We start from the raw sequence: 27,531 nt of genomic DNA on the forward strand, positions 1-27,531 counted from the left end.
ATTCCCAGGACAGTGTGGCTGGGGGGTCCCAAGAGATACCTGCTAAGCCAAGAGCACGTGAATGTGGTTTTAGGAGGTGGAAACCCAAACACATCACCTATGAGATTCCCTATTGTGAGGAGTGGGCATCTGAGGCTAAAGGTAAGATGTAGGGTACAGGGGCTCTGAGACTGAAGATAGGTCAGGAACCCTAATCCACAGACAGCAGGTCTCCCCAAAGATCAACCTTCTCCTCGCCCACAAAGCAGCCTTCTCTGAGCCACCTGGGTATCTCCTAAAGTCCTACAATTAAAAAGAAAAAAATTCTTAGTTCTGTGCCAGACACATGATTCTAAGCCTTACATATATTAACACATTATAAACCTAATGCATTCAAATCTCACGTTAACCCTCTCACATAGGTAGCATGATTATCCACATTTTCCAGATGAGGAAACTGAGATAGAAATAGGCGAAGGAATATGGTTGAGACCTCCAAGCTAGTAAGTGGCAGAATCAGGATTGGACAAAGTACGCTTTATTATTTACTTTACAGAAGGAGAAGCTCAGCTTGGAGAAATCAGTCCACTTGCTTGAAATCTCACACTTAGGGCGGAGGGTGGCAGCGATGACACATATTTGTCCAGCAGAGGGGGATGGAGAGGAGACGGACTGCTGAGCTTGTCCTTGGCCCTGTTGGTTGGATTTGACCTGACCGAGGGACAGCCTCCAGTCTCAGCGGGCCCCAAGACTGTGATCTCCAAGAAGGAACACTTGACCGTGAGTCAGGCCCAGGTGATGGAGACTAGTCACACTCACCCAGCACCCGAGCGTCATCACCATGAACTCCTGACCCCAGCACCGGCTGACTTTGGGGTGCCTACTGCTCAGAGGGAGGGGAGCAGGGAGGAAGGGGGTCTGAAAGCTGATGCTGGCCCCCTGCAAGACAACACAGCTCTGTTCTTAAGGGAACAGGTGCTGTTGACCATCACCATTGGATACCTGAGAGCCGTCAATGGGGTGGAAACTTTTTATTTGTGAATAAATAAAATAAGTGAATCAGAGCATTGTCCCCAAGTGCCCTTGGGCATCCTCCTACCTGGAGGTCCCCACACAGTCTGGGCACAGGGAAGAGGCTCCCCGCCCGGTGCCTTCCCTACCAGCCTAACATCTCAGAGCCCTCTATTCCCAGCGTACAGCAGAGGGCAGCAGAAGCTTGGCTGCCAGGTGCCGCTCCCACAGGACCCTCCCTCCCTCCCCCCTGCGGCACTCAGCTTGCACTGAAAGGCAGTGCTCCTGGGGTGTGCCTCTGTGGTTTGGAGGGGCGCCAGGGCCCCCAGGATGCTCTTCAGCCCAGCTCCACTCCTGGCACCTGCCCAGATGCCTCAGGTGCTTGCAGCGACCCTGGCTTGGCCAGCTGTTGGACGCACCCAAAGGAGCCAACACAGCACAGGGTCCATATCCCAATGGTGGGGCTGAACCAGGGGTTGGTCTGAGGCTGGGGCAGCTACAGGAAAGAAAAGCAGAAAGGCTTTCACCTGGGTGGTCTCCTGTTCACCAGTGAGCTGGATTCAGGGTCAGAGAAGGAAACTCCAGTAAGCACTGAGGCAGCGCTGGGAAGAAGGCAGGGTCTGCTGGAGCTGTTGTTATTGCTTCGGGCAGAGGGGCTTTGCCCCCCAGGAGGTCAAGCTGGTGCCCAGAGGTTGGCACCACCATTCCAATCATTTTCAGCTGCAGGATGGGCACACCAGGGCTGAGCAGAGGAGGACAGGTACTCTGTGCCCCTCCAGGAAGAGAGGCAAGGTCATGGAGGGGACCCACTTTAGGCAGCGCTGAATCTGCATGTGTGCACATGGAGATGGGAGTGTAGACAGGTGTGTGTGCGTGTAACTGAGGGGGTCTGTCCGTGTCCATGTGTGCGTGCAGAAGGCGGGTAGCGTGGGTGAGTGCACCCGGCAGTATGAAGGATGTGGCCATGGGCTGCAATGCAGAGCATGAGCAGGTAAACAGACACCTGGAGCACCAACAGGAAAGACCAGAGGGCCAGAAGGATAAGCTGAAAAACAGGAGGGAGCGGTTCAGCCTCCAGCCCTCCCAGGACACCTCCCTGGGCCAGAGCATGGGGAAGGCAGCAGAGCAAGGGAGGCTGCAGATGTGGTGTGGCGTGAACCGGCGTCCACATGTGGGAGGGCACCAGGGGCTGGGTTGTCTGGTGCGTATACAAGACTTCATGCTGATTACAGTGAAAATTAAGTGGCATCCCTGGGCTAGAGTCCACGGTACAGTCCATGCTCACCAGGGGGGATGTGTACGTGAGGGCATGTATGCAGGTTGGCTACGTGTGTCTTCACACAGGCAAACATGCTGCTCACCCGGAGGCTCCACCCAGCCTCCAGTGCTGCCCGAGGAACCCAGAGGCCTCGGACCCCCTCTAGGCACTGAGATCCACCACCACGTGTCGGTACACAAGTGTCTGTCCCTTGAAGCTGGGGGCCAGGAGCAGCTGGGCGTCCCCAGCAGGCATGTAGCAGAAGGCCCGAGGGGCCTGCACCGCGAGCTCCTGGAACCGCACAAACTTCTGCCGCCCCTCATCCCACTGGTAGATCTGTGTGAAGGAGAAGTCGCTGCCCAGGGCCAGGTAGCGGCGGCCACCCACCAGGAAGGGCTGCAGGGCCAGCGAGCCCCTGGAGGGCAGCGCCTGCACCTCGGAGAAGCGGGTGCCCTCCCAGCGCAGGATCTTGGAGTCGCCGATGTAGCGGCTGAGGCACAGGTAGCTGTCGCGACCTGCGCGGAAGTGTTTCACAGCCTGGGCATCAGGCACCTGGGTCACCTCGCCCTGGGCCACAAACTGCTTCTGGGTGCGACTCCACTGATAGATGATGGGGGCCTGGGAGCTGCTGGACACGATCAGTCGTGGCTTGCCCTCGCCGTCTACAAATTCCAGGTCAGTGTCACGGTGCCAAGCATGCAGGGCCTGGTGGGAGTAGAAGCCGTTCTGGTGCCAGCGGTAGAGGCTGGTGGCCCCTGCCTTGGAGCTGTCAGCCACGGCAAAGTACCAGTCGCCATCGATGCGGAAGGCCTCGAGGTCATTGGGCTTGCGTATGCGCTGAGGGTCGATGTCCTGCAGCTTGGTGAAGCGCGTGGTGTTGGGGTCCCAGTGGTAAATGTAAGAGCCACCAAACAACTGGGCCACCACCACATACAGCTGGCTGTCCACCACCATCGGCTTGCAGTGCACTGCAGAGGGGGCTGCAGGATGGAAGGAAGCGAGTCAGGCAGCGTCAGGGGGCCCGCAAGCCCCTGTCCCACGCCACACCCTCAGAAAAGAGGGTCGGTCCCTTCCAACGGTGGAAGTATTCTTTCCCCACTGAATATCCACTGGGTGCTCAATGCTTTCTCATTGTTTCACAGCTAATAATCAATCTCAGCATCACCCTCCCTTTGCTCTTGACCCCAAGGTTCAAATATAAGCTGACACTGAGCACAAAGTAGGTGCTGCTAGATATCGACCGATTGTATAACTGTCATGTCCATTATTGAACTTTTATTGTGTACAGTCACTGTGCTAAGTGTGAACACATTGCCTCAACGAATCACGCTGAAATACACCCTATTATTTTGTAATTTCATACAGAAAGTAACTGAGGCTCGGAGTCTTAGTGACTTGCCCAAAGCTACCCCACTGGCGAATGTCGAGGCAGGGGAAGGAGAAAGAGTTTGAACACAGCCACAGCTGGTGACAAAGCCTAGGTAAACAGAGCCTTGGAGCCTTGTGTATGAAAACACAATCCCCCAAGAGCTCCCACTTGCGAGAGGGCTTTTATGTACAAGAACATCTGCACCACAACCAGATTACCCGGACCCCTTCTCAGGCACCGGAGTCGTGTGTGGACACACTCTCGCCTCTCCTGGTGTCCCCAGTCATGGCCTCTCCTCTCCTGCTTGCCAGAGCTGCTTCACCACCCTCCTCCTCATGACCCCACTTGTTTCCCAAGGGAAGCCTGTGCTGAGCCTCAGGCTCTGGCACTCACTGCCCTGAGTCCTTTCCACAGCCTTGGTCTGTCCACCCAGATGCTGATGACTCCCCCAGCTCCTGAGCAGCAGCTTAGACCCTCCTTCCCCCCACACCCACAAGCATCTCGAACTCTGGCTGGCCGAGACTGAGCTCTATATCTACCCCCAAACCTGTGTTCTTGATTTCAATCTGTGGCTCCACCCAGTCACCCCATCCTGAATCCTGGGAGCCATCCCCAACACTGCCGCCCTCTCCCTCACCCACCGCTGACCAGTCCTTAAGTCCTGTCAACCCTCCCTTCTGCTTTCTCATACAGTTTGTGTAAGATTGGTATTATTTCTTCCTTAAATGTTTGATGGAATTCACCATCTGGCCCTGGAGTCTTCTTCGGGAGAAGGGTTTTTTATGTAACGACTTCAAGTTCTTTCATAGATACAGGGCAATTTAAACTTTCTGTTTCCTTTTGTGCCAGTTCAATCCCCCCTTATTCTACCTCTCCATCCACACTGCTGCTGTGCCAGTCCAGGCTCCAGCTGAACCCCTCCTGGTGTGCCCACCTGTCTTGCTTCATGCCTAGCACTCTCCACACTGCTCACAGAGGGAATTTTCCAAAATACAGATTGGATTGATTCATACACTCTGCTCAAAACCTGCTCAAAACCTGTCAAAGGCCTGGTCCTCATCTCTCTCGGGTCTCGTCTGCCTCTCTCCACCTTGAACATTACGCTGTCATCCTGTGAGCTGCTAACTGTTTACACGTGCATGCTCTCACATGCTAAGCTGTTGCACACCTTCTTGACTTTGCTCATGCTGTTCCTTCTGCCAGAATACCCTTCCCACATTTCTTCTCCTAGCTAAGTCTCCCTCAGCCTTCTAGACTCAGCTTAAACTCAGTGGATCCCAAACTGAGCTCACTGGCCACTCCTACATCTTCCTTAGTTCTCTGGCACTGTCCAGTTACTTAAGCCAGGATCCTGGATATCACTCCTCCCTCTCCCTCATCCTTCAAGATTCAGCTTAGGCATCCACTCCACCAGGAAGCCTTCCTTGATTGCCCAGGGTAGGCCTCTCCTTTGTGCTCCCAGAGCACTGTGGTCATATCTTCCTCCTAACACCTACGTATTATCTGGATGTTATGTGTGTATGTGTCAGCCTCCCCCCAAAGACTAGAAAGTTCTTATGTGCAGAGACCATGTTTCATCTATCTTTCTACCTATAGGAACTCAATGAGGAGGAACAGTGGAGCCCACCCCACCATAAGGACCACCGCAACCAGGCCAGGCGCAGATACCTGGGATTCTATCATAGTCTCGAAGTTGCCTTTCAACATAGTCCCACTTGAGGATGGTGCAAGCGCTGACTCCTGGCTGGGCCAAAGCCAAATAGAGGTCGCTGGAGTAAAGGAAGGGCTCGGCCGACACCGCTTGGAAGGACAGGGTCTGGTACAGCACGAAATCTGCAGGGATGGGTCGGGCGGTGGGGGAGGTGGTGGTTAGGGAGAAGGGTAAGAGCTTTCTGGGTGGTGAGGGTTACTCGACTGGCAAGGCAGAGTGCTGGGAGCTTCCCTGGGGAGGCCCAGCCTGATGCCCGAGGTGGGGCACCTTCTTCCTACCTGTGGTGATGCAGTCGAACTCCCGCAGTGGCAGATCCTGCACCTTGTGCTCTTGGAAGCGGGGTGGGCTGGCGCAGTAGATGGGCGCCACTGTGGTGTTCGTGTGTGCCAGCCACTCCACCAGCCATTTTACCTTGCAGTCACAGTTGAGCGAGTTGCCCCGCAGGTCCCTGGATCATGAGAGTAATGGAGGGGACACAGAGAGGGACAGGCTCCCAGCTGCTCTGCCCACCCAGGCCATCTAGGTTTTCAGAAGTAGATACTGTCAAGGCTGCTGTGGGTTGCTTATGTGGCATCTTTGTGTCAGTTAGGAAAATGTTCCCCTTGGGGTGGGTGCAGCCCCGTAGACACGTGCTTGGCCAGCAGAGTGCGGGCTGAGTTTCATCCCCTACTTGCTTCCTTGGCTAGGTGCCTTTTGCAGTGTATGACCTGCACAATTATCTGTTGCATCCCAATTCCTCCAAACCTTCCACAATCCAGGGCTTTTGTTTTCTTGTAGAAATACTGATCAATGACTGTGGCTATGCTATCAGACTTTAACGTAGATTTAAATCTTACATAGATTTTAAAAGCGCATGTTTTAAAAAACATATATACATAACGTCTCGTGTGCATTTTAAGAGGGCCCACAGATGCCTTGAAGAACCCCAACTTGAAAGGCTACCAATCTATATATAACTCAATCTAGCCTTCTCCCCGTCCCAAACCCAAACCCTCCCAGCCTGTCAAGACCTTATGATCTTCCCAATTCTGGCTCCCACACCCCTCCCTCCAGGGACGTGTCCCTCCGTGCCATTGTCAAAAGAAGTAGGCCTTACAAGTCACTCAGGATGTCCAGGGGCCGAAAGATGTCTCTAGGCAGGGTCTGCAGGTTATTGTTGGCCAGTGAGCTGCAAGAGAGACCCCTGGGTCATATGAAGATCGTGACCGAAGCCAAAGTCCACAGGAGACAGGGGGCTTTGGTCTGGTGTACGAGTGTGATGTACTCACAGGTGTGTCAAAGACTTGAGTCCTCTGAAGGTAAACTTGGAAAGTGCCCAGATGTCATTATTCTCAATGAAGCTGGAGAAAATGAGAACTTGTCTCAGCCACCAGTCGGGATCCCAGGCCCTCGACCAGCTACTTCCCATGCCCCACCTAGATTCCAGCCCATGACCCTAAGACAGGCTTCCATTCTGAATCTGGCGACATTAAGTCTGTGGTGACAGGGCATCCAGGCGGGATGGTTTAGGCAGAGGGATGGATGAAATGACCTTCTGCTTGAGTCCTGCAGTCAGAGGATTCAAGGGCTCTCACCCCCTCACCCCCCCCAGCCCTCCTCACTGCCCCTCCCCCTCAGCCCTCCTCCCTTCCACTTCCCAATTCCCCTTTCCTTCCCACTCACAGGTACTGCAGGTGAGACAGTCCTGTGAAGGCATTGTCTCCAATCAGTGTAAACTTGTTGGAATTGAGCAACCTGCAGAGACAAAGGTGGATTAGAGCTTCCAAGGGCACACCTGCCGCACCAGCCCCCAGCCGGCTGCCTCACCCCCGGGCCATGCCTCCCACCCTTGGGACCCCAGCAGAGAACCCCAGAGCAGCCTGGGCGGCAGGTCCAGGCAGGAGCCTGCTCTGGTCCCAGAAGCTCCCAGGGTCCCTTTACTCCTAGGGTAAGAACAGCCAGGGGCGGATCTCTCCTGTCAAGCTGGGTCCTTCCCCACTGTTCTGTCTCCCACCCTGACCCCAGCTCTCTCCACTCCCTCCCAGATGGATGGCAAGTTTGAGGATAACCACATATATTCTCTCCTGCAACTGGGGCTTCAAACATAAGCAGCCCCTTTTAGAATTCCAGACCCTCCCATCTTCCCTCCCTTTCAGTCCCCCAGCTTTTTCTTCAGAACCTGATCCCTGGGGTCACTTGTCTCTAAGATGAGCTCTCTCCCCTGCAGTGTCCACCCTCTGGCACCAGCCTAAGTTACTGCACCCAATTCTTTGGGATCTGCAGAGGAGGAAAGTCCATTCCTAACCGGGCCCCCAATACCTGCTTCTTTGCTTTTGTGGGCGACCCCCACCTTCCTTCCCCAAAACTGCTACCTCCTTCATCCCTCCTGACTCCCCGCTGCTTCACTGTTTGTGGCTCTCCCATTGGAGAGAAAGTAAGGGACGCCTGCCTCTTAACCTCCAAAGGCTACTCACAACCTCTCCCCTCTCCCCAGTCCGGGATCTGTCCCCTTCCCCTGCCCACCCCACCGCCCCTCTCCCCGGCCTCCTTCAGCAAGGCTCTGTCCATACAGGAACTGCAGCAGTGGCAGGTGGGAAAATGCTCCATCCTGGATCTCCGAAAAGGCAGCATTCACCAGCGTCCTGCAGGGGACACCTGAGTCAGTACCAGGGGAGTATGCAGGGACTCTGCTGGGGTGGCACGAGGTGGACAGGGCCATGGTTTCTGCATACCCTCGCCCTGGAAACTCCCCATGTCACCTGGCTCCTCCCCCAACTTGAGGCTGTCTTTCCCTTCTCACAAGCTCACTGCCTGCCTTCCTCATCATCCTCCCCTACTGCTTCTCTGAGCACTAAGGACCTCAGCCCAAACACGGTTCCATTACCCGCACCTTCTCCATCATCCAGACACCCACCGTGTGCTGGGTGCTGTTGAGGGATGGGGCACTGGGATGGGGGCGGTGGATTAGCATCTTGCTCTCAAGGACCACACAGCCTGTCTAGTTCCTGAGGCCGCTGGCTGCAAGTGACAGGCTGGCTGGCCCCGTGCAGAGTGGCTGGCGAGACCCGTGCCAGGGCACTGTAGGAGTGTATCTCACTTCCACCCCTCCCCCTGCTGCCACCCTTCCCCCACAAGAAGCCTTCTGTCCTTGGTGTGACATCACAGGCAGGGGCCCCCATGCTCATGTAAACAACCCCCTCCCTCCAAGTCCAGAGCCCTGCACACAGTAGGTCTCATTGATGCTGATGGTGGTGATGATTCATTCCTGGCCAGAAACACCAGCTTTCCCAGCCACCGCTGCTGAGCCTGCATGACTGCAGAACTCCCAGCCAGGGCTGATGCCTTGAATCTCCAGTCCTGAGGACCCCCTGGAGCCCTCCTGGTCCCCACACTTTGTAGAGGTGGAGCAGGGGTTCTCCCCACCCACTCCCAGAGCAGGTTTTTGCCTTCCTCCCCTCTCAAGCTCTCCCACCCCACCCCACCCCAGACCAGAGCACTCACAGAGAGATGACCTCGGAGGGCAGGTTCCTGGGCACTGCCTTAGAGTCCACGCAGAAGGCGGTGTCCCTGGTGCAGGAGCAGCTGGGAGGGCACGGGGGCGTCTTGGGGGGCCTCTTGGCGCCGACTTGCAGCATTAGGCAGAGGCCCAACGTGGACAGCGCCAGCAGCCGGAGCCCCGAGCCCGGCCTGGCCCGCAGCCCCGCCATGCTGCCTGCGAGCTCCCGCCCCACCACGCTCGGCCACCCCGCGCGGGCGCCACAGGCAGCCGCTGCCGCAGCTAGGGCCCCAGCTGCCCGCTGCGGAGAGCGACTCCTCGGGCCCTCGGGCGCCGGCGGCCGTCCCCTCCCCTGCTCGCTCCAGCGAGCCGAGCCCTCGGAGAGATGCAGAGATGCGCGCAGACCAGGGCGAGCCGAGGGCTGACCGGCTGGGAGTACGCGGACTGCGGCGGGCGGCGGGGGCGCGCTGGGCGGAGCGGGGAGTCCCGGGCGGGGAGTAGCCACTGAAAGGAGTGGTTGCGGCCCTGGCCGCTGCACACCCTGCGGGCGGTCTCTGGGGCCATCTGCTCGTGGCTGTGCGTGAGCGCGTGTGTGCGAGTTCTCCTTGTGCATCCTGCACGCGTGCACACCTGTCTCTGCACGGGCACAGGCACATGCACATATTCCTCCGGGCAGGCATTTCTGCGCTATGTATAGATCCATGAACCTCTGTGTACCTGTGCGTATGTCTTGGCGCTCAGCGGCCTCTAAGCAGAGTTCATGGGCATGTCATGTGTCATAAGTGACATGTGTGTATCTGTGTTCACGTCTCCACAGGCTAGTAAACAGAATGTGCCTTTGTGTCTGTGGGAGCTGAAAGGGGAAATATCACTGGAGTTGGAATGGGAATGTGTGGAATTCCAGAACATTCCTCACTAAATAACCACAGCCTGTTGGAGCTGGAAACGGCCTTGGACATTTCCAGTCCAGCCCTTTGTTTAACAAACGAGGAAACTGAAGCCCACTTCAAGGGGAAAGCAGCCAAGCTTGATATCACATCTACTACGTGTTGTGTACTCTACTTACTTAATCGCCTCAACCTTCTGAGGTCTTTGATATTCATCCCCTTCTACAGATAAGAAAAGTGAGGCCCGTAGTACCCGAAGAAGAAAGTGACAGAGCAGGGATTTAAATCCCCTCTGCCCAACTCCAAAGTCCACAGCCGTTCTTCTACACCAGGGGTTTTCAAAGTCTGGTCCAGGGAGCCCAGAGGCCCTTGAGAACCTTCCAGGGAGTCTGTGAGGTCAAAACATTGTTAGTTTTCCTCACAATGTTAAGACATTATTTGCCCTTTTCACTTTCATGCTCTTATAGAAGTACCCTGGAATTTTCCAGAGGTATCTTCTGTTAAACTGAATTAACAAAATTAAAGAAATTTCCAAAAATGTAAAACAATGACACTCTGCTCCCTCATATTTGTAAACTAGTTAATCTCATTAAAAAATTTTATGTTATGCCGCGGAGTGGCTGGGCCTGTGAGCCATAGCCGCTGAGCCTGCGCGTCCGGAGCCTGTGCTCCGCAGTGGGAGAGGCCACAACAGTGAGAGGCCCGCGTACCGCAAAAAAAAAAAAAAAAAATTTATGTTATGTATATTATAACATACAATGGGTTTATTATTGCTATTTATTAAAGTAAATTTAAATTAAATTAAATTAATTAAATTAATTCATATTTTAAAATTTCTCAGTAAATATCAATGTGGTAAATATCAATAGGTATAACCCACATAAACAAAAGCACTTTGGGGTCCTCGCTACTTTTTTTAAGAGCGTTAAGGGGTCCTGCAGCCAAAAAGTTTGAGAACTGCTACTCTGTACTACGTTATTTCCCTGGGGTGTGGAGGGGGTGTCTGATTGTCCCAAGACCTCACAGGTACAGTCAGTTGGCCGGGCTGCCAGTCCAGCACTCTTTCTATCAGTCCAGGAAACCGAGATCGCTAGGTATAAGATGCTTCCCCAGCTGTCCCCAGCTTCTGCTGGCAGGGGATTCTCTGGTCTGAGCTTAAGTCCATGTTCTCCCAGCCAGGGATGCCCCTGACCTTGGATGCTCACTTGCTACGGCCCATCCAGCTGCCCGTGCTGCCCTCCCCATGCCAGCTTGTGGGAAGAAAAGCAGTGGGGGTGGGGAGAGTGGCTGGGGCAGCTGGGCAACCATCCCCCCCCCCCGTCCCTGGCACGGCTCTGCCCAGCACACAAAGGGCAGAGTGAATCTTGTTCATCCCCTGCGGCTGAGGGGCTGGAAGGAGGAAAAGGGGAGGCACAAACAGCAGTGGCTGCCATGGGGCTCTCCATCACCCACGTTCTCAGAGAGGTTTAACTCAGAGACAGACAGAAAGGGGGAGTCTGGGTCCTATTCTTTTCTCTCTGTTTTTTTTTAAGATTTATTATTTATTTATTTATATTTTTGGCTGCGTTGGGTCTTAGTTGCGACACATGGGATCGTCGTTGAGGCATGCGGGATCTTTCGTTGCGGCGCGCGGGCTTCTCTCTAGTTGTGGCGTGCAGGTTTTCTCTTCTCTAGTGTGGCACACAGGCTCCAGGGCTCGTGGGCTCTGTAGTTGTGGTGTGCCAGTTCCAGAGCGCGTGGGCTCTGTAGTTTGCGGCACATGGGCTCTCTAGTTGAGGCGCACGAGCTCAGTAGTTGTGGCACAGGCTTAGTTGCCCCGTGGCATGTGGGATCTTAATTCCCTGACCAGGGATTGAACCCACGTCCCCTGTATTGAAAGGTGGATTCTTCACCACTGGACCACCAGGGAAGTCCCTGGTTCTATCTTTTTTTTCTTTTTCTTTTTTTTAAAGAATACTCTCCAGCCCTAAAGCTCCACAAATTTTGCTTCCAATTTCTGACCATTTAAAACAATTATTTATTTATTTGGCTTTCTCGGGTCTTAGTTGCGGCATGCAGGATCTTCGTTGTGGCATACGGAATCTTTTGTTAGGAAGGAATCTTTCTTTGTGGTGCGCGGGCTCTGCGGTGCAGCGCGAGGGCTTCTCTCTAGTTATGGCACGAGGGCTCCAGAGTGCATGGGCTCAGCAGTTGCGGCACGCAGGCCCAGCATGTGGGATCTTAGTTCCCCAACCAGGGATCGAACCTGTGTCCCCTGCATTGGAAGGCGGATTCTTAACCACTGGACCACCAGGGAAGTCTCCGTCTGGGTCCTATTCTTAGCTACTGAGAAGAGGTGCCCTGGGGGTGAAGTAGATGATGATAGTCATGAAGATTGGACTTTCACATCGTGACGTCATTGGATCCTCACAACAGCTTGGAGAGGGGGACGGGACAGGCTGTATTAGACCCATTTTGCAGATGAACACACTAAAGTCAAGAAAAGCAGAATGACTTATTCAAAGTCCCAGAGCTGAGCTGGCCAGTGAAGCATTGAGGACATACTGAAGGAATAAACTACTGACCCCTCACCAGGAGCCCCCTCATGTCTGGTGACAGTCTTATTATCATTGAATAGAGTTACATGTTGGCTGCGTGCATGCTCCTTGCCCGGAGGGAAGCCTCAGGAAAGCACCGTCTCAGGGCTGGTCCCAGGGCCGGCAGGCTTTTTGGGAAGAAAGGCAACCAAAAACACCCATGTAGCTGATGGGGACAGCAGTGCCTGCTAAGTGGCAGATGAAAGTGCATCAGGAAGGCTAGGCGATCTTGGAGGAGGGAGGGGGCGCCGTAGGCTGGGGTGGTGAGCACAGATGGGGTGTCATTGGTTCTTGCCTGGGCTTTTAGGGTGGGTGGTATTCAGAGAAGTAAAGAAGCATTGAAGGTGCGTTTTCCAGGAAGGAGAAATGGCCTAAGTAAAGGCCAAAAATGTGAAAAACCTGCAGCAGAGGGCTGGTGTGGGAGACGAGGTAACAGCCCTGCATGCCCAGCGGAAGGTCGTGCCCCCGTTCCTGAGCAGGAAGACAAGAAACCTCTACCAGGTCAGTGCCAGCATCTGAACTTCCCTTATGAAACCTGAGCTCACCCTTCCTTCCCCAACCTCCAAATAGGCAAAAACAAGTTAAAAAAGAAAGAAGAAAGAAAGAAAAAAACAAAGTTGTAAGAACCACAGTCTAAGGGCAGCCTGCAGGGGAGACTGAGGACCCAAGAGAGCCGAGGCTCCTTTCCAAGAAAGAGATCCCTTTCCCAGCAGCCAGAGATGATGGCAAGCCCTAAGCCCAGCACCTGCTCAGAACAAGCCCCACAGCTGGACTATGTGCCCCCTGCCCCAGATGCCCACAGGGACCCCCGAGATGCTTGCCCTTCTCCTTGGTTCTCCCGCTGGCCCGCTGCCCACCTGGCTCAGGCCCAGTATTCGTGAGTCAGCCAATCAGTTCCAGTGTTGCCAGGACAACCGGGGGGCGGGAGTGGGGGCGTGGGGCGGGCAGGGGTGGGCCCTGCAGGCAGGCTGTCTCCTCTGCATCTGGCACCTGCACGCAGCTGAAGCTGCACACAGTTGAGAGGAGGATGCTTCTTCCCCCTTTCTCCCTGGAGCCCCCTCCCCCTCTTTCACTCCTCCTAGGACACTTGCTGCTAGAGGCTTAGGCAAATATTTAAAGTGGCAGCTGGGGGGTGAGTGGGGTGGGGGGAAACAAACACTTCTGTCCCTCTCTCCTTCTCTGAGCTTCCCGGGGCTCTCAGCTCAGATGCCATGCCATTGTGCAACCTGGAGGCTGAAGGCTCTCCAGCTGGAGAGGGGGTCCTTGTGGGGACACGGGAGCCTGCAAGGGCTGGAGAGTTGGGGGCCAGCTCATGACTGAAGGGCAGGACCAAGGTGCGAGGGGGCCCCAGCAAGGGACAGGAATTGGGGTGAAGTGTTGGAGTTCACTTACAAGGAGGACAGGGGGTGAGGCCAAGAGTGGAGTGAGGTGTGGGGCTCTGACTTAACACTGGCCTGAAAGTTTAGAGGTGGAGGCGCTGTAGGGATCGCCTGGCCCAGCAAGTGGAGGGAGCCCAAGAGAAAGGATGCAGCCATTAGTCAACGTGGTTTAGTACAACAAAACAACAGAGATGGCTTCGGGCAAAGAGCAGGAAAAAGGTAGAGAGAAGAAGATCCAGAAAGTGGTTCACATCTGGGTGAGTAGCGTTCTCAGGGCAAATATAGGATCAGAGGACATAAGAAGAGTGTCGGGAGGGTAGGGTGCGAATCAGCACCAGGCAGGTGGGCTGATTCAGGGACGAGGAGATGGGGACCCCGTCCGTCACCACCCCCAGCCCTGTGCAAGGCTGTCTGGTTCTAAGTGTCAGGCATGGAACTGCTATCATAAGCCTCCAGCTTGATCTCTGAAGATGGTTTGCTATTCACTTGATACAGAAAACCCCACAGGATCATGCAAATCCAGAAGTTCAAATCTTCGTGTTCATTTTAGGAACATCTGTGAAACTGCTCAGGCTGTCGAGGGTGTGCATATCCAAAAAGCCACCAAGTATTTGAATGATGTCACTTTGCAGAAGCAATGTGCGCTGTTCCCTCGTTACAATTGTGGAGCTGGTAGGGGTGCTCAGGCCAAACACACCTACAATTTGGGGGCTAGACATAGGGTCGGCGGTTCTAAAAGAGTGCAGAATTTTGCTGCACATGCTTCAAAATGCAGAGAGTGATGCTGAGCTGAAGGGTTTAGATGTGGATTCTCTGGTCATCAAGCGCATGCAGGTGAACAAGCCTCCGCGATGCAGCACAGAACTTCACAGAGCTCACGGTTGGATTAACCCCTGTAGGACTCCCCCCGCCACATGGAGATGATCCTCCCTAAAAAATAGAGCAGATTGTTCCTAAACCCGAAGAGGAGGTTGCACAGAAGAGAAAGCTGTCCCAGAAGAAACTGAAGAAACAAAAACATATGGTTTGGAAATAAATTCAGCATAAAATAAATGCAAATAAAAGTAAAAGCAGGGTAGAAAAAAAAAAAAAGCCTTCAGCTTACGAACAAGCCTATGCCAAAGAAAGAAAAACTGTGTGTTAGTAAGCATTTATAACCAGAGGGGACAGTGTTCAGAATCTGGGCAAGAATGACTGGGGGCATGTCTGAGGTTAGGTACGAAATGTGTGGGAGGAGGTGAGGCAGATACTTGAAGTGAAAATCGGATGTTCTCAGAGAATTTATGAACCATTTATGAACGCCCACACTGATGCCAAAGCACCCCGTGCCTTTAGTACTGTCCCTGCGGGTCCACAGGGGCTCCCCTTCCTGGAGCTCAGCCCTATGCTTGGGGGAAGTTCTGTTGGGAAATGTGGTGGACCCATTGGGTCAGACCCTTGGTTGCCTAAGAGGTTCAGCCTGGCAGAAGAACAGGAAAAACCAAAGGACTGCAGGGGCAGGTGCCAGCAAGAATGGCGGGCACGCCAGCAAGACACCGGCGGTGAGAGGTGTAGATTGCCCAAGGGCAGGTTTGCTCACCTTACCCAGCTTTGCTCTTGCTGGGGCCAAAGGACTCATGTGCCAGCGCCAATGGCCCTTAGGCACTCTTGCAGCTAGCTTATCGGGGCCTCGGCTCTGGAGGACCAGGAACAAACAGGCTTCAAAGCTGAGGGCTTGGCTGGCAGACAGGGGCTGGGTCTTTCACCTCTGTCCCCTCTCTCTCCTGGCACATATAAGACCCTAGTCACACTTGGAGATGAGGAGGGGAAGGTGTCTACCGCGAGATGGATGTGGGCAGCAAAGAGGTCTTGATGGAGAGCCCGCCGGTGAGTTTGATCGTGTGTGTGCACATGTATGCGGGAGTGTATCTGTGTGTGGCGGGCCCTACCTCCTCCAACCTCTGGGCCTGTTTCCTCATCCAGATTCATTCACTCAACTAACTTAGGACTGTGCTAAATCAAGATAAGGACACCAACCACTAAGACAGAGACTCTTGGAGAGATAGACTTGTCAGCCACTAATTCCCATATGAGGGGCCGTGAGCCACCACAGGGGTCAGTGGAAAGGGCTGTAGAGAGCACTGGGTAAGGAGCCACTACTCGGGAGATCACAGGAAGCTTCGCAGAGAAAATAACATTCGAGCTGGCTCCAGAGGAACTAGTTGGATCTCACCAGCTTGAGAAGAACGAAGGCATTGCAGGAAGAAGGGATAGTATGCATAAAGGCATGGATTGGGGGGGGGGTGCGACGCAGGACAGAGAGGGACTAGGCATGGTTGGGATGCCAGAGGTCTGGAGGAAACAGCAGGAGATGAGACTGGTGAAACAGTCTCTCTTGGGTCTCTCCAAGCCAGACCTCACTTCTAAGCATCTGTGGGTTTGTTGGAATCCAGGCCCCCTCCTCCAGGAAGCCTTCTCCGATCTCCTCAGCCCTTCTCTGCATGTCCATAGCATTGGTTGTTCAGCCTCGGGAGAGTGTGGGAAGGTGTCCTGGCTGTGCAGGGAGAAGAAAGGGCATCCTCATGACCTCACACCTGTCTCCCTTCCTGCCCCCACCACGTCAGGACTACTCAGCAGTCCCTGGGGGCCGGTTCCAAATCCCCTGCTGTCCTGCGAGCATCAAACGGCTTCTCATCATGGTCGTGGTGGTGGTCCTTGTTGTCGTGGTGATTGTAGGGGCCCTGCTCATGGGTCTTCACATGAGCCAGAAACATACTGAGATGGTGAGCAGGCCTGGAATGGGGTGGGCAGTGGGTACAGGGCAGGCCAGACAAAGGCCCTGGGATGGGGTGGGCAGATAGCAAATTGCCCAAGGGGAATGACGGGAGGAGGCAAGTGGCACCTCAGGGAAGGACAGAGGTGGGAACAGGGTGGCAAACCTGGCCTGGGCTTTTTCACCAGGCCCCTGCCCCATGGTGGGATGACCTGTTCCCTCCAGCACCTGATTCCACTCGGCCTCTCTGAGCTCCCAGGGAAGAAAAAATTGCATTTGAGTATAGAGGACTGAGGGTGGGCATGATGAGTGGGGAAAGAGGAATGCCAGGCAGCACTATGCCCTCCCCTAGGTCCTAGAGATGAGCTTCGCGGGGCCGGAAGCCCAGCAACGCCTGGCCCTGAGTGAGCGTGTGGGAACCACTGCCACCTTCTCCGTTGGTTCCAATGGCATCGTGGTGTATGACTACCAGAGGGTGGGTGTGCCTGGACCTCTTGACCCTAGGGCTAGACCGTGCTAGACCTATCCAGCTGTGGACTCGTACATGTCCACCTCTCCCCCCACCCAGCACTTTTGCCTGAGCCCTAGATTCCAGTATGACTCCCTCCCGTCCCCAACCTAGAGGGAGATAGCCAAGGACCAGAGTTAGGAGCGAGCTAGGCAGCGCCTTCCCGAACCAACTCTGGGGTTCCTGTGCCCAGCTCCTGATTGCCTACAAGCCAGCCCCAGGAACCTGCTGCTACGTCATGAAGATGGATCCGCAGAGCATCCCAAGTCTTGAGGCTCTCACTAGAAAATTCCAGAACTTCCAGGTGGGTGTGTGGGTAAGAGTGGGCTGTCTCCCTCCCAGGGCTGCTATGAGGAGCGTTGAAGATGATGGTTCTTTGTCACCTGTAAAGCGCTGCTCCTCGTGGACTGCCAGGTGAATGCCCTCCTGGGATTCCCCTGCACCAAACCTTTCCTACCCATTTACCATCCCCACCCCACAGCCCAGCTGCTGGCCTCAGCTGAGCCCACACCCCCCCTGGGGGCTTCTGACTCCAGCACAGCCCCTTCTTTACTCAGAAAGATTGCCTGACACACCTGAGGTCCCACAATAAGGGCCGCAGGTGAGACAGAAACTCAGTTCCCAGCCTCCAAATCAAGTGCTCTTTCCAGGCCGAGCCCTCAGTACCTACCTCTAAGCTGGGCCAGGAGGAGGGCCGTGACACCGGCTTGGCATCCTCCGGGGACCTGGCCTTCCTGGGCAACACCGTGAGCACCCTGTGTGGTGAGGTGCCCCTCTACTACATCTAGGACCCATCAGGTGAGCAGGTGTGACCTCCTCCAGGGCACTGGAGCAACAGTGGCCCAGGATGGTCATGTCAGCGGACCAGGCACTGGGGGAACCACGGAGGCGGGGTCACCTACAGAGCTCAGGGGAGGGAAGGTTCACAGGCACCACCACCCCACGTCCCTCTCCCCCACATAATAAACATTGTTCCTTTGCTTTGCAGGGCCTCAGCAAACCCCAAAGGGACAGCAAAGCTCCAGGAGCAAAGGGTTTTGAGCAGACAGGCAGGAAGCCGCTCCTGCCAATACCACTGGGACTGGTCCTGGAGAAATGGGAGCTGTGGGGAGAGGTGGGCAGAGGAGAAGCAGTTCCTAGGGCCCAAGGGGGTTCCTACACCAAAGAATAAAGCAGCCTGATTGAAAAACGAGGGGTGTACCTCGTCTATCCCCTCACATGCCTCAGTCCCGCTCTTGGTGGGGGCCAGCCAGGGGAAGGCTAGGGCCTTGGGCACGCCAAGCGGGCTTTCCCATTCTCCCCCGGTCCCAGGGTGATGAGGCGAGGGGACTGGGGAGCAATCCGCGGGCTTCAGGCGCCCTCCAGTGGCCTCTCTCGAGGGAGGGAGCGAGACGGAGACGGCGAGAGACAGAAGGACAGAACTAGAGGGACAGGGACCGAGATGGGAGAGCGCGAGGGTCCGAGAAAGGCAGAGCGAGAGCCGCAGGCGGGGAAACACGGCCCAAAATCGGGGGACGGAGCGAGGCGGAGGCGGCACGATTGACCCGACGGCGTGTTCCGCGGCCCGGGAGGGGCGCCGGGCCGGACACCCCGGGGCCCGGCGCCCGGCGCCCCCTCCCCGGCCCCGCCGCCCCGCGCCCCGAGCCTCCCGAGCCCCCTCCCGGCCGGCCGGCTCTACACCCTCCCCGCCTCCGGCTGGCGCACGTCCCGGCCCGGCCGAGCACGGTCCCGGCCCCGAGGGGGGCCGAGCTCCAGGCGAAAACCCGCCCTCCAGCGAGCTCATTTCCCTAAAGAGGGGGAGAGGGAGGGAGGGAGAGAAGGAAAGAGACGGAAAGAAGGGAAGGGAGAGCGGAGAAGCCGGGCCGGAGAGGGGGCGGGAGACAGGAAGGAGGGAGGGCGAGGAGAGGGAAGGGGAAGAGGTAGGGAGAGCGCGGGGGGAGAGCGGGCGGCCGGGAGCGCCCTCCCCTCGCCGCCAGTCCTCCGCTTCCCCTCTCGTCCGCTCCCGCGTCCGGGCGCGACCCGCCGCCGCCGCCACCGCGTCCGCCGCCGCCACCGCGTCCGCCGCCGCCACCGCGTCCGCCGCCGCCACCGCGTCCGCCGCCGCCACCGCGTCCGCCGCCGCCACCGCGTCCGCCGCCGCCGCGCCCGCCAGCATGCCCGGCGTGGCCCGCCCGCCGCTGCCGCTGCTGCTCTGGCTGCTGCTGCTCGCGCGCCCGGGCCGGCAGCTCGACTTAGCCGACTACACCTATGACCTGGGGGAGGAGGACGACGCGGAGCCCCTCAACTACAAAGACCCCTGCAAGGCGGGTAGGCGCCCCCCACCCCACCGGCCGGTGCCGGGGCGCCTGGGCCGGGCGCGGGCGGGCCGGGGCTGGGAGGGAGGCGCGGGCTGCTGAGGGTTCGGGGTTGGGGGAGGACAGTCCGGTGTGGGAAGCCGGGAGCTGCCTGGTTGGCAATGCAGTGGGGAACAAAAGAAAGAGGGAGAGAGGGAGGGGGAAGTTTGGGGGACTTTTAGGGACTGAAGTTTTGCTGCTGTTGGTGGGAGCTGCCGTGGCTGTCTCTGGTCTCTCCCAGAGGATTCCTGCCCGGGTCCCAGGAGAAACCTGCTGCCAAGGAGGCTTTTCCTTCTACTGGAAACTTTTCCGGCCAAACTCCTCTGTGTGTGTGTGTGTGTGTGTGTGCGCGTGCACTTTTCCCTTCTCCCCCATCCCGGGCTCCAGCACACTGGTGTTTTCCAGCCTGTCTGTCTAGGCTGCCCTGGGGCTGCACGTCTGTCCCGCTGGGTTCAGGGAGGCCTATATCTCCAAGGAGCAGGTCTCCTGAGGCCCCCACCCAGCAAGTGGAAGAAGAAAGTTTTTCAAGGGATCCTCTGAGATCATACCCACTGGGAATCCCATGATCCCCACAGCGGCAGCAGGTTTCTGACCTCGGAGACAGCTGTCAAAGTCAGAGAAGCCAGCCCAGGACAGGGACTTAACTTCTGCCCGTGTGCCAGAGGACCCTACTGAGGCCAAGTGGGGTCGAAAGGGGAAAAACAGAGAACTCAGATACTGTATATCAGTCCTCTCTGTCCCACAGACACTGGAGGCTAATTAGCCCAGGTCAGGGCCCCGGGGGGGGGGTGGAGAGAGAGAGAGAGAGAGAGAGAGAGAGTGAGTGTGTGTGTGTGTGTGTGTGTGTTCTTTGTCCATGAAGACCCCGTGTAACCCTTTCACTCCTCCTGGGCCCAGAGGGATTCCCCCCCACCCCCGCCGCCCCGCCACACAGAGTGACCAGATGGTCATGCACTCCAGCCGTTTGCCTGATCGGATGACCCTGAACAGGCTGCCTGGGACAAGAGAACACACAGGGCATAAGATACCAGAACCTTTCCTCGACTTCCTGCCTCTGACTTCAGACTGTCTCCAAATAGCCAGAGCCAGGGCAGTGGCACAGTGCCTGGAGTTCTAGAAGTGCCTGTGTGGAGCATGAGGTGTTGGGGGGCAGGTTGCCCTGGTCCTGACCCGGGGGACCCCTCTTTGGGTGATGGATCAGAGCAAACTGGAGGAATAAGAGTCCTTCCCGTGCGAGGAGGAAAAGCCAGTCCCTCAGCCCTTCCTCCTCCTCCCCTGCTGGGCTGTGAGCAAACCAGACATTAGCCTCCGTCTTTCTCGCTGGGCTTGGGGTGGACATGAGGCTAAGTGGACAGAGTGTGGGCTTTGGAGGCAGGCAGACCTAGCTGTCAATCCTGGACCCATAACTCATTAGCTGTAGTATCTTGGGAATGGTAATTATCATCTCTGAACTTTGCTTTTCTCACCTGTAAAATGGAACTGATAATATGATTCTCCGATTCTCCGTAGAGCTGGTGGTAAGGATTAAATGTGAGAACATATATAAAATGCATATGAGAGCGTAACACTCAGTAAGCACTAAATAAATGTTAGTGGCCTACCCCCTGTTTTCTGTGCCTCGTGCTCTGACTTCATTTTTTTTCTGAGGGAATAGGCTTGGTTTTCAGGAGAAGGGAGTGTCTCCCTAACCCCATCCTGGTGTCACTTACTCATTCAACTGGTCTACATTTACTAAATGCCTAAGAGGTGCCAGGCCCTGGCCTTGATGTTGTGGGAGATACAGAGAATTATAAGTCATGCCCCCTGCCCTCAAGGAGCTTACAGTCCAAAAGGGGCGCAAAACACACGTGGACATAACCAACTGCGCAAACCAAAGAGGGAAAGCCCGAAAGGCTCAAGGAGTCTCTTGCCCCTCTGCAGCCCTGGGTGGTGGTGGCAGAGAAACAGTGATTACAGTAAGCTGGGAAGTTTGGGGAGGTCTTCGTGGAGAAGGAGGGCTGGGCAAGGTCTTAAAGAATAGGTAGGAAGCCAATCTGATGTATTTCACTAGGGTTGGAAATTGGAGGGATATCCCCAGTCTCAGATTTCATGGAAGGGAGGGGCTCGCTGAGCTGGAACTGCAAATGAGGACTCTGGAGAAAGTTCTCCAGCTCGTGGGGCTCGTGGGGAGCTGGGCCAGGCCTGAGGGTGGCCAGGAGGGCCTGACAAGGCCAAGAGTCAGGGTCAGACCAGGCTTCCCTCCTGGGTGTGACTGGTGCAGCCCTGCCTCCCTCCGGCCTGACTCCTAAGACCCCACACCGACACCCTCAGGCCTCAGGTCCCCAGGCTCTTTCCTCTGTTTGTGTTAACCTCTCCTGCCTTCACCTCTTGCCCCCTCTGAGCCCTGCCCTCCAGATGCGGGAGGTGGCAGTGGCAGGCGTGTCTGGCTTTACTTCCTTTGGATGCACCTGGCTGTTCCTGCTCCCTCTACCCACTTGATGCTCTCCAGCTCTCTCCTTTTCCTCTCCTCCTCCTTGCACGTCGAGGACCAAGAATGAAAGCCCCATTGACTCCCTGGCTCACCTGTGATCTCTCAGGAGAGCGGGGCCTCTTCATTTGAGGTCACCTCTTGCTGTTACCATCAGAGTGATGGTTTACTGTTGCAGTAAGGACAAAATTAAGACCCTTGATACCCTGGAGAGGTGCCTGGATCTTCTGGGCAAGACCAGAACAATGGGCAGGAAGCCAGGCTGGCCTGTGTGTGCTCAGAGCTGGTTCCACCAAGCCCTCTCTCTCTCCCAGGGAGATTGCGAGTCAGCCCTGATTTCCTGTACGTTGGGATGCCAAACCATCAAGGGAATCCTTCCCTAAGATTCCCAGTTCCATTTGGCTGCCCCAGATGACTCAGGACTCTGGGAGGGACCTTAGAGGCAGGAATTGGGACACAGCTGCTCCCATCAGCAGAGAAGCCCACAGGGCTTCTCCTGAGCCAGCAAACACCTTACTTCAGCCTCACCTGGCAGCTCAGAGGTCTGCTTTGGGGAGGTGAGGTGGGCCAGTAGCTCACCAGCCCTTGTCAGCATCCTCATCCCAGGGGCTTTGTAGCCCAGGTTTGGACTTCAGGGGGCCTCAGAGGAGTAGGTTATCAGCTCCAGAGGTTGAGAAACAATTCCTTCTCTTGCCAGACCACATTCCCCCTCCAGACACGCTGAATGAGTCACCCACCCACCTATACCCCTGCTCCATGAGTCACCTTCTCTTTTAGGTGCCCCAAGGGAGCAGGAAAAGTCTTCCCAATCTCCCTGGGCTCCAGATGGAGGAGGACCGATGGGACTCGCCCAGAAGAAGGAACTCAAAAATTTTAGTTTCTCCAGGGGTTTTTGGGAGAAGATATTGGGGGAGGGGAGGCAGTCGAATGTATCACTCCTCAGGCCACTGAAGCTTACCTCCTGAGGATAGCCTGGGGAATCGGCTAATCTCTCTCTCTCTCCTCTCCCCTCTCCATTTCTAAAGGTGCCCTTCTCCTTCTGGGGGTGTAGCCTGTGAAATGGGGTATGCATGTGTAGTTCTTTGTGTGTTTGAAAACACTAGGGCTTGCACAGGGAAGTAGTCAGGAGTGTGTTTTTTGCACATTTGTGGGTGTGCCCCTGCTTTATGGGCAAGTCTGTTCAACTGTGCACGTTGGTACCCCTGAGTACATGTAAGTGCATGTGCAAATGTGCACCTGTGTGTAAATGTACACCTGTGATTAAGTACACGCAAACACTTGCAGGAGCTTACGCATGTCCTCCCCCAGCAAGAAGCTTGCATCTGTGTAATGGGACATGCGTAGTATGCCTGGTACACATGGCTTTGGGCCTCCCGTCGCACCAGCCAGGCTCCTCTCCCTCCCCCTAAAAGGGGAGGAGACTGCAGTGAGGAGGCCGACCTGAAGGGTGCGATGCTTACTCTCTTCTTTCCTCTCCTGCTGGGGGTCGGGTGTTTGTGTGTGTGTGTGTGTGTGTGTGTGTGTATGGCGGGGGTGGCGGGGGGAACGACTGGCTGTGGAGCAGCCATAAGTGCTCCTGGCTGGTTTACAGCTGGAAAACAAAACAAAAACTTTTGATCCTGTGTTGAAAACAACTACTATCCTAACCTTGACCCTGACCCAGGGCTTCCTTCCTGGTAAGGAGGGGCATCCTGGACTCTCCAGGATCCAGATTCCCTAGCTTCCCCGGAGGGCATCCCAAATGGACAGGGCTTTCAGGCCCAGCTCCTGGCCATCAGGCTCTCCTGCCCAACCCCCATCTCTCCCCTCCCCCCTCAGTTCCCACGCATTCTTCAGTCATGACATTCCCACCACAGGGCACTGCTGGCAGTGAGCTCCACGTCTAGGCTAGCCCAGAGCGTGTCCCGCCTTCCGCTCACCCTGCCCTGCACACCGCCTTGGTCCCACAGGCCAACACAGTTCTGTGGCCTCTGTACTTGGAATTTAAGGTTCTGCTTCTGAGCACCTGGGGACTTCACTCAGCCAGGAGGCCAGTGTGGGTGAAAACTCTATGCCCTTGAAAGTAGAGAGCTGAACTTGATATTATAGGGCTACTATTGGGGCGATATTAACAGTGGCCATTCCATGGCTTCTTACTATGCTCCAGGCTTTGTGCTAGATGCTTCATTTACATGCCTTATTTCATGCAGTAATCCTGGGAGACAGATTGTTTTATTTGGTCCTTTTTTATATAGGAGAAAATTGAGGTTTAGAAGAGTTCATATGACTTGTCAGTGAGAAGTAGTCAAGCTGGGATTCAAAGACAGGTCTGTCTGACTCCAAAGACCTTGCTGTTTGCAGCTATGTCCGAAGATGAGTCTAAATGTCCAGCCACACGTGTACTTGGTGATGTCTGCGGGTGTGGCTGTGTGAGCCTGGCGGTGCAGCGTCTGTGCAAAGGTGCAAAGTGAGCAGAGGTGTGAGGGCATTCACGTGGGACATGAATGCCCGTATGAACACTGGCACGTAGGACCCGCCACCACCTCCGTGGGGTGTACCTACCATCCCATATCCTTGCTAAGGCCACCCTTCCATGTCAGCTGAGAAGCGCCTATCCCATCAGTTGCTGAGCCAAGGCCGCCAAGGGTGATGTTTTCAATAAGAGAATCTTTCTCGTGTGGAGGAAGAACTTCTGGGCCACCTACCAGCTGGTGACCTTGGCCAAGTCATTTCCCCACTCACATCCAAGTGTTTTGATCCTCAAGTCAGGGAGGTGGGCTCGAATCTAGCCACTATCTTATCTCTCCAAGAGTTTGTAATGGGACACTCCTAGGCAAGTGTATGGGTGGAGCTTGGCTTAATGGGCATGTCCCTGGTGGGCCAGGATTAATGAATTCATTAATATGAAAGCACTTTGTCAACTGGAAAGCACCACATAAATTTCAACAGACATTTACATAAGGTGTCATTATTGCTACTATTACTGGCTTAATGGGCTTGGAACCTGCAGTTGGGTTTGTGTGTGTTGGAGCTTCTGCATGTGTGTTTTAGGACTGTCTGTGATGTGTGTATTTTTTGGTGGATTTGTGTGTCTGAGTGAGTATTTAGAATATGGGTTCTGCAAGATGGTGAACTTCAGTGCAGTGAGCACTGGACTGGGAATCAGGAGGCGTGAGTTATAAACCCAGGCTTTGTAGTGACTAGCAACATGGTCTCAGTTAAATCATTGCCCTTCTGGGCTTCAGTTTCCACATCTGTAAAATGGAAAGTTGGCCTAGATAACTGCTAAAGTCACTCCCGCATTCTGCCCATCCAGCTCCAGGTCACATCTGTAGAAGAGTGTGTGTCTGGGGCACGTGTTTGCAAGCCCAAAGAATATCGACGTGATCCTTCACTTGAACAAACGTTATTGAGTGCCTCCCACCAGAAGGGGTGGTATGGGTGCTGCTTGTGTGTGCAGGGTTGTCTCTGTGACTTTTATAGCTCTGTTTTTGATGGCATGGCTGTGGATGTCACCGTGTGTCTGGAGGAACACTGGCCCATGTGTCTGATTCTGTGTTGATGAGTAGGACTGTGTGTGTGTGTGTGTGTGTGTGTGTGTGTGTGTGTCTGTCCACCCAGTGGGCCATCTGGGGAGGAGAAACCTGTGTGCAAGGCCTCAAGGTTAAAACAATTTGTGTAACGCTGCCCACCAGGCCTGTGTAGCTCTTGGGATGAGAAGCAGATGTCACTGTGGGTGGAGCTGGGGGGAGGCTGCTCTCTGCTCCACCTCCAGCCCAGCCTCTCACCTCCCCCACAGCAGCCCAGCATGAAGCTTGCATCTGAGCTCCTTCCAAAGCGCTCAGCTCCAGGGCCTCTGTTTCTCAAAAAGCAGACAGACTGTTTAACCCATCCCTCTGGAAACCTCACCCCGCAGCTCCAGAAATCAAAATGTCCCATTAGGGGGGTTCTTTTCCCCCAGGCCTTTCTTCCTCCAGAGAGGGGACTCTGAGACTCAGAATATGAATCACTTGAGAACTATTAAACCTTTTCCTCCAAGCCCATCAGGTGTCCTGGCTCCCTTCAGTATACGCTCCCCTCAATGTAATCGAAATGGCATTTGTTAAGTGAATTCCATATGCTCAGCACAATGCTAAGGTTATGGCCCCCGAAGTAGACACTCAGTCCTCTCATCCCCTTTTATTTTCTTGGTAGCACCCATCCCTTCCTGGAATTCTCGAGCTCTGTATTTGTTTACTTGTGTTTCTTTGAAGGTCAGTTTCCTGCGAGCAGGGACCTCTTCTGTCTTGCTAATCACTGGAGTAGTGCCGGCCCACAGTAGGTGCTTACTAAGCATTTGCTAAAGAATGTTGGAATAAATGACACGACTGTGGCTTTCAGTAGCTAACAGTCTGGTGGGGGTGGGCATCCGCTTTGCTGAGATTCCAACTGAAAAATGATCATGAGTCTCCCTAGAGATCCTCAAAGCCCCCATGTCCCTTCCCCTTCGTCAGAGGGCACTTGAGGATTACAGTTGCTGGGGCCAGGGGCTGTGCCCACAGGGCTGGGCTTTCAGTGCTGGGTTGGGGGACTGACTCGCCCCGGCCTCTTCTCTCTCCAGCTGCCTTCCTTGGGGACATCGCCCTTGATGAGGAGGACTTGAGGGCCTTCCAGGTGCAGCAGGCTGCGGATCTCAGACAGCGTGCAACCAGCAGGTCTTCCATCAAAGCTGCAGGTACACCCAGTACGGGCTGGCCCCTCTCTGTCCCAGAGATGGGTTCCAGAATTGGAAAAACAAGGAACCTCCCGGTTCCCAGCCAGGCCCTCCCAGGACAGAGGCCATGAGCTTCAACCCAGCATAAGGGCTTGTCTTCCCTTGGGATATCTTTATCCCTTCCCCAGAGCAGTGGCAAGTGTAGACATACCCAGAAGCTAAGCACCCACATTGTTTTTTGCTTACAGTTTACAAAGTACTTTCAAAAGCATGGTCTAACTTGACTGTCCCCAAACACCTTCACAGGTAGGTCAGGACAACTCCCACTTTACTGACACAGATCTTCCTCAACTTATGATGGTGTTACATCCTGATAAACCCAGCATAAGCTGAAAGTATCTTAAGTCAAAAATGCATTTGGGGGGGCTTCCCTGGTGGCGCAGTGGTTGAGAGTCTGCCTGCCGATGCAGGGGACCCGGGTTCGTGCCCCGGTCCGGGAAGATCCCACATGCTGCGGAGCGGCTGGGACCGTGAGCCATGGCCGCTGGGCCTGCGCATCTGGAGCCTGTGCTCCGCAACGGGAGAGGCCACAACAGTGAGAGGCCCGTGTACTGCAAAAAAAAAAAGAGTTTAATACACCTAATCTACTGAACATCATAGCTCAGCCCAGGCTACCTTAAAGGTGCTCAGAACACTTACACTAGCCTACTGTTGGGCAAAATCTTCTGACACAAAAGCCCATTTTATAATAAAATGATGAATCCCTCACGTAATTATTGAGTACTGTCCCAAAAGCAAAAAACAGAATGGTGGTCTGGGTACAGAATGGTTGTAAGAGTACGGGCTGTTTCCCGTCGTGATGGTGTGGCTGGCGGGGAGCTGCGGCTCGCTGCCACTGCCCAGCATCTCAAGAGAGGATCACACTGCCTCTCACTAGCCCAGGAAATTCAAAATTCGAAGTACGGTTTCTACTGAGTGTGTTATCACTTTCGTACTATCAAAACGTTGTAAGTAGAACCATCCTAAGTCAGAGACCATCTGTACAGAAACTAAGAGTCACGGAGGTAACGTGACATGCTCAAGGTCCCAAAGCTAGTCAGTGGCAAAACTGGGACAGGAGCCCAAGCCTTCTCACTCCAAATCCCAGGCTCTTC

The 27,531-nt window shown here is 55.1% G+C and overlaps 3 protein-coding genes across 4 annotated transcripts in view; 2 read left to right on the forward strand and 1 right to left on the reverse strand.

The window, feature by feature from the left end:
* Positions 1-1,254: 1,254 nt before the first annotated feature.
* Positions 1,255-9,014, reverse strand: LGI3 (leucine rich repeat LGI family member 3; the record flags this gene model as incomplete). Its single annotated transcript, XM_081237025.1, has 8 exons — positions 1,255-3,228; positions 5,286-5,450; positions 5,607-5,776; positions 6,425-6,496; positions 6,597-6,668; positions 6,991-7,062; positions 7,878-7,949; positions 8,809-9,014. 8 exons carry the CDS (start codon positions 9,012-9,014, stop codon positions 2,411-2,413), a joined length of 1,647 nt encoding a protein of 548 aa, XP_081093151.1. The 3' UTR covers positions 1,255-2,410.
* A 6,367-nt stretch (positions 9,015-15,381) lies between these two features.
* On the forward strand, positions 15,382-18,094 carry SFTPC (surfactant protein C). The gene is made up of 6 exons (XM_081236874.1): positions 15,382-15,511; positions 16,249-16,407; positions 16,750-16,872; positions 17,099-17,209; positions 17,556-17,703; positions 17,894-18,094. The coding sequence occupies exons 1-5, from the start codon at positions 15,470-15,472 to the stop codon at positions 17,691-17,693; spliced, it is 573 nt and encodes a 190-aa protein (XP_081093000.1). The 5' UTR covers positions 15,382-15,469; the 3' UTR covers positions 17,694-17,703; positions 17,894-18,094.
* A 944-nt stretch (positions 18,095-19,038) lies between these two features.
* BMP1 (bone morphogenetic protein 1) overlaps positions 19,039-27,531 on the forward strand; it is a 40,763-nt gene continuing 32,270 nt past the window's right edge. For both annotated transcript variants that reach the window (XM_081236694.1, XM_081236695.1), the window contains exons 1-2: positions 19,039-19,212; positions 26,285-26,398. In XM_081236694.1, the coding sequence (XP_081092820.1) occupies positions 19,059-19,212; positions 26,285-26,398 (268 nt within the window). In that variant the 5' untranslated portion in view covers positions 19,039-19,058. The remainder of the gene's footprint in view (positions 19,213-26,284; positions 26,399-27,531) is intronic.

This window comes from Mesoplodon bidens (assembly GCF_964165515.1).
Source record: "Mesoplodon bidens genome assembly, chromosome: 6".
Classification (NCBI taxonomy): domain Eukaryota; kingdom Metazoa; phylum Chordata; class Mammalia; order Artiodactyla; family Ziphiidae; genus Mesoplodon; species Mesoplodon bidens.

Bases quoted from the DNA above. Each gene is read 5' to 3' on its own strand.
- SFTPC (XM_081236874.1), top strand. From the start codon at position 15,470: ATGGATGTGGGCAGCAAAGAGGTCTTGATGGAGAGCCCGCCG. The intron at 16,873-17,098 runs GTGGGTGTGCCT...TCCTGTGCCCAG, and splicing joins TGGTGTATGACTACCAGAGG to CTCCTGATTGCCTACAAGCC. The intron at 17,210-17,555 runs GTGGGTGTGTGG...TGCTCTTTCCAG, and splicing joins GAAAATTCCAGAACTTCCAG to GCCGAGCCCTCAGTACCTAC.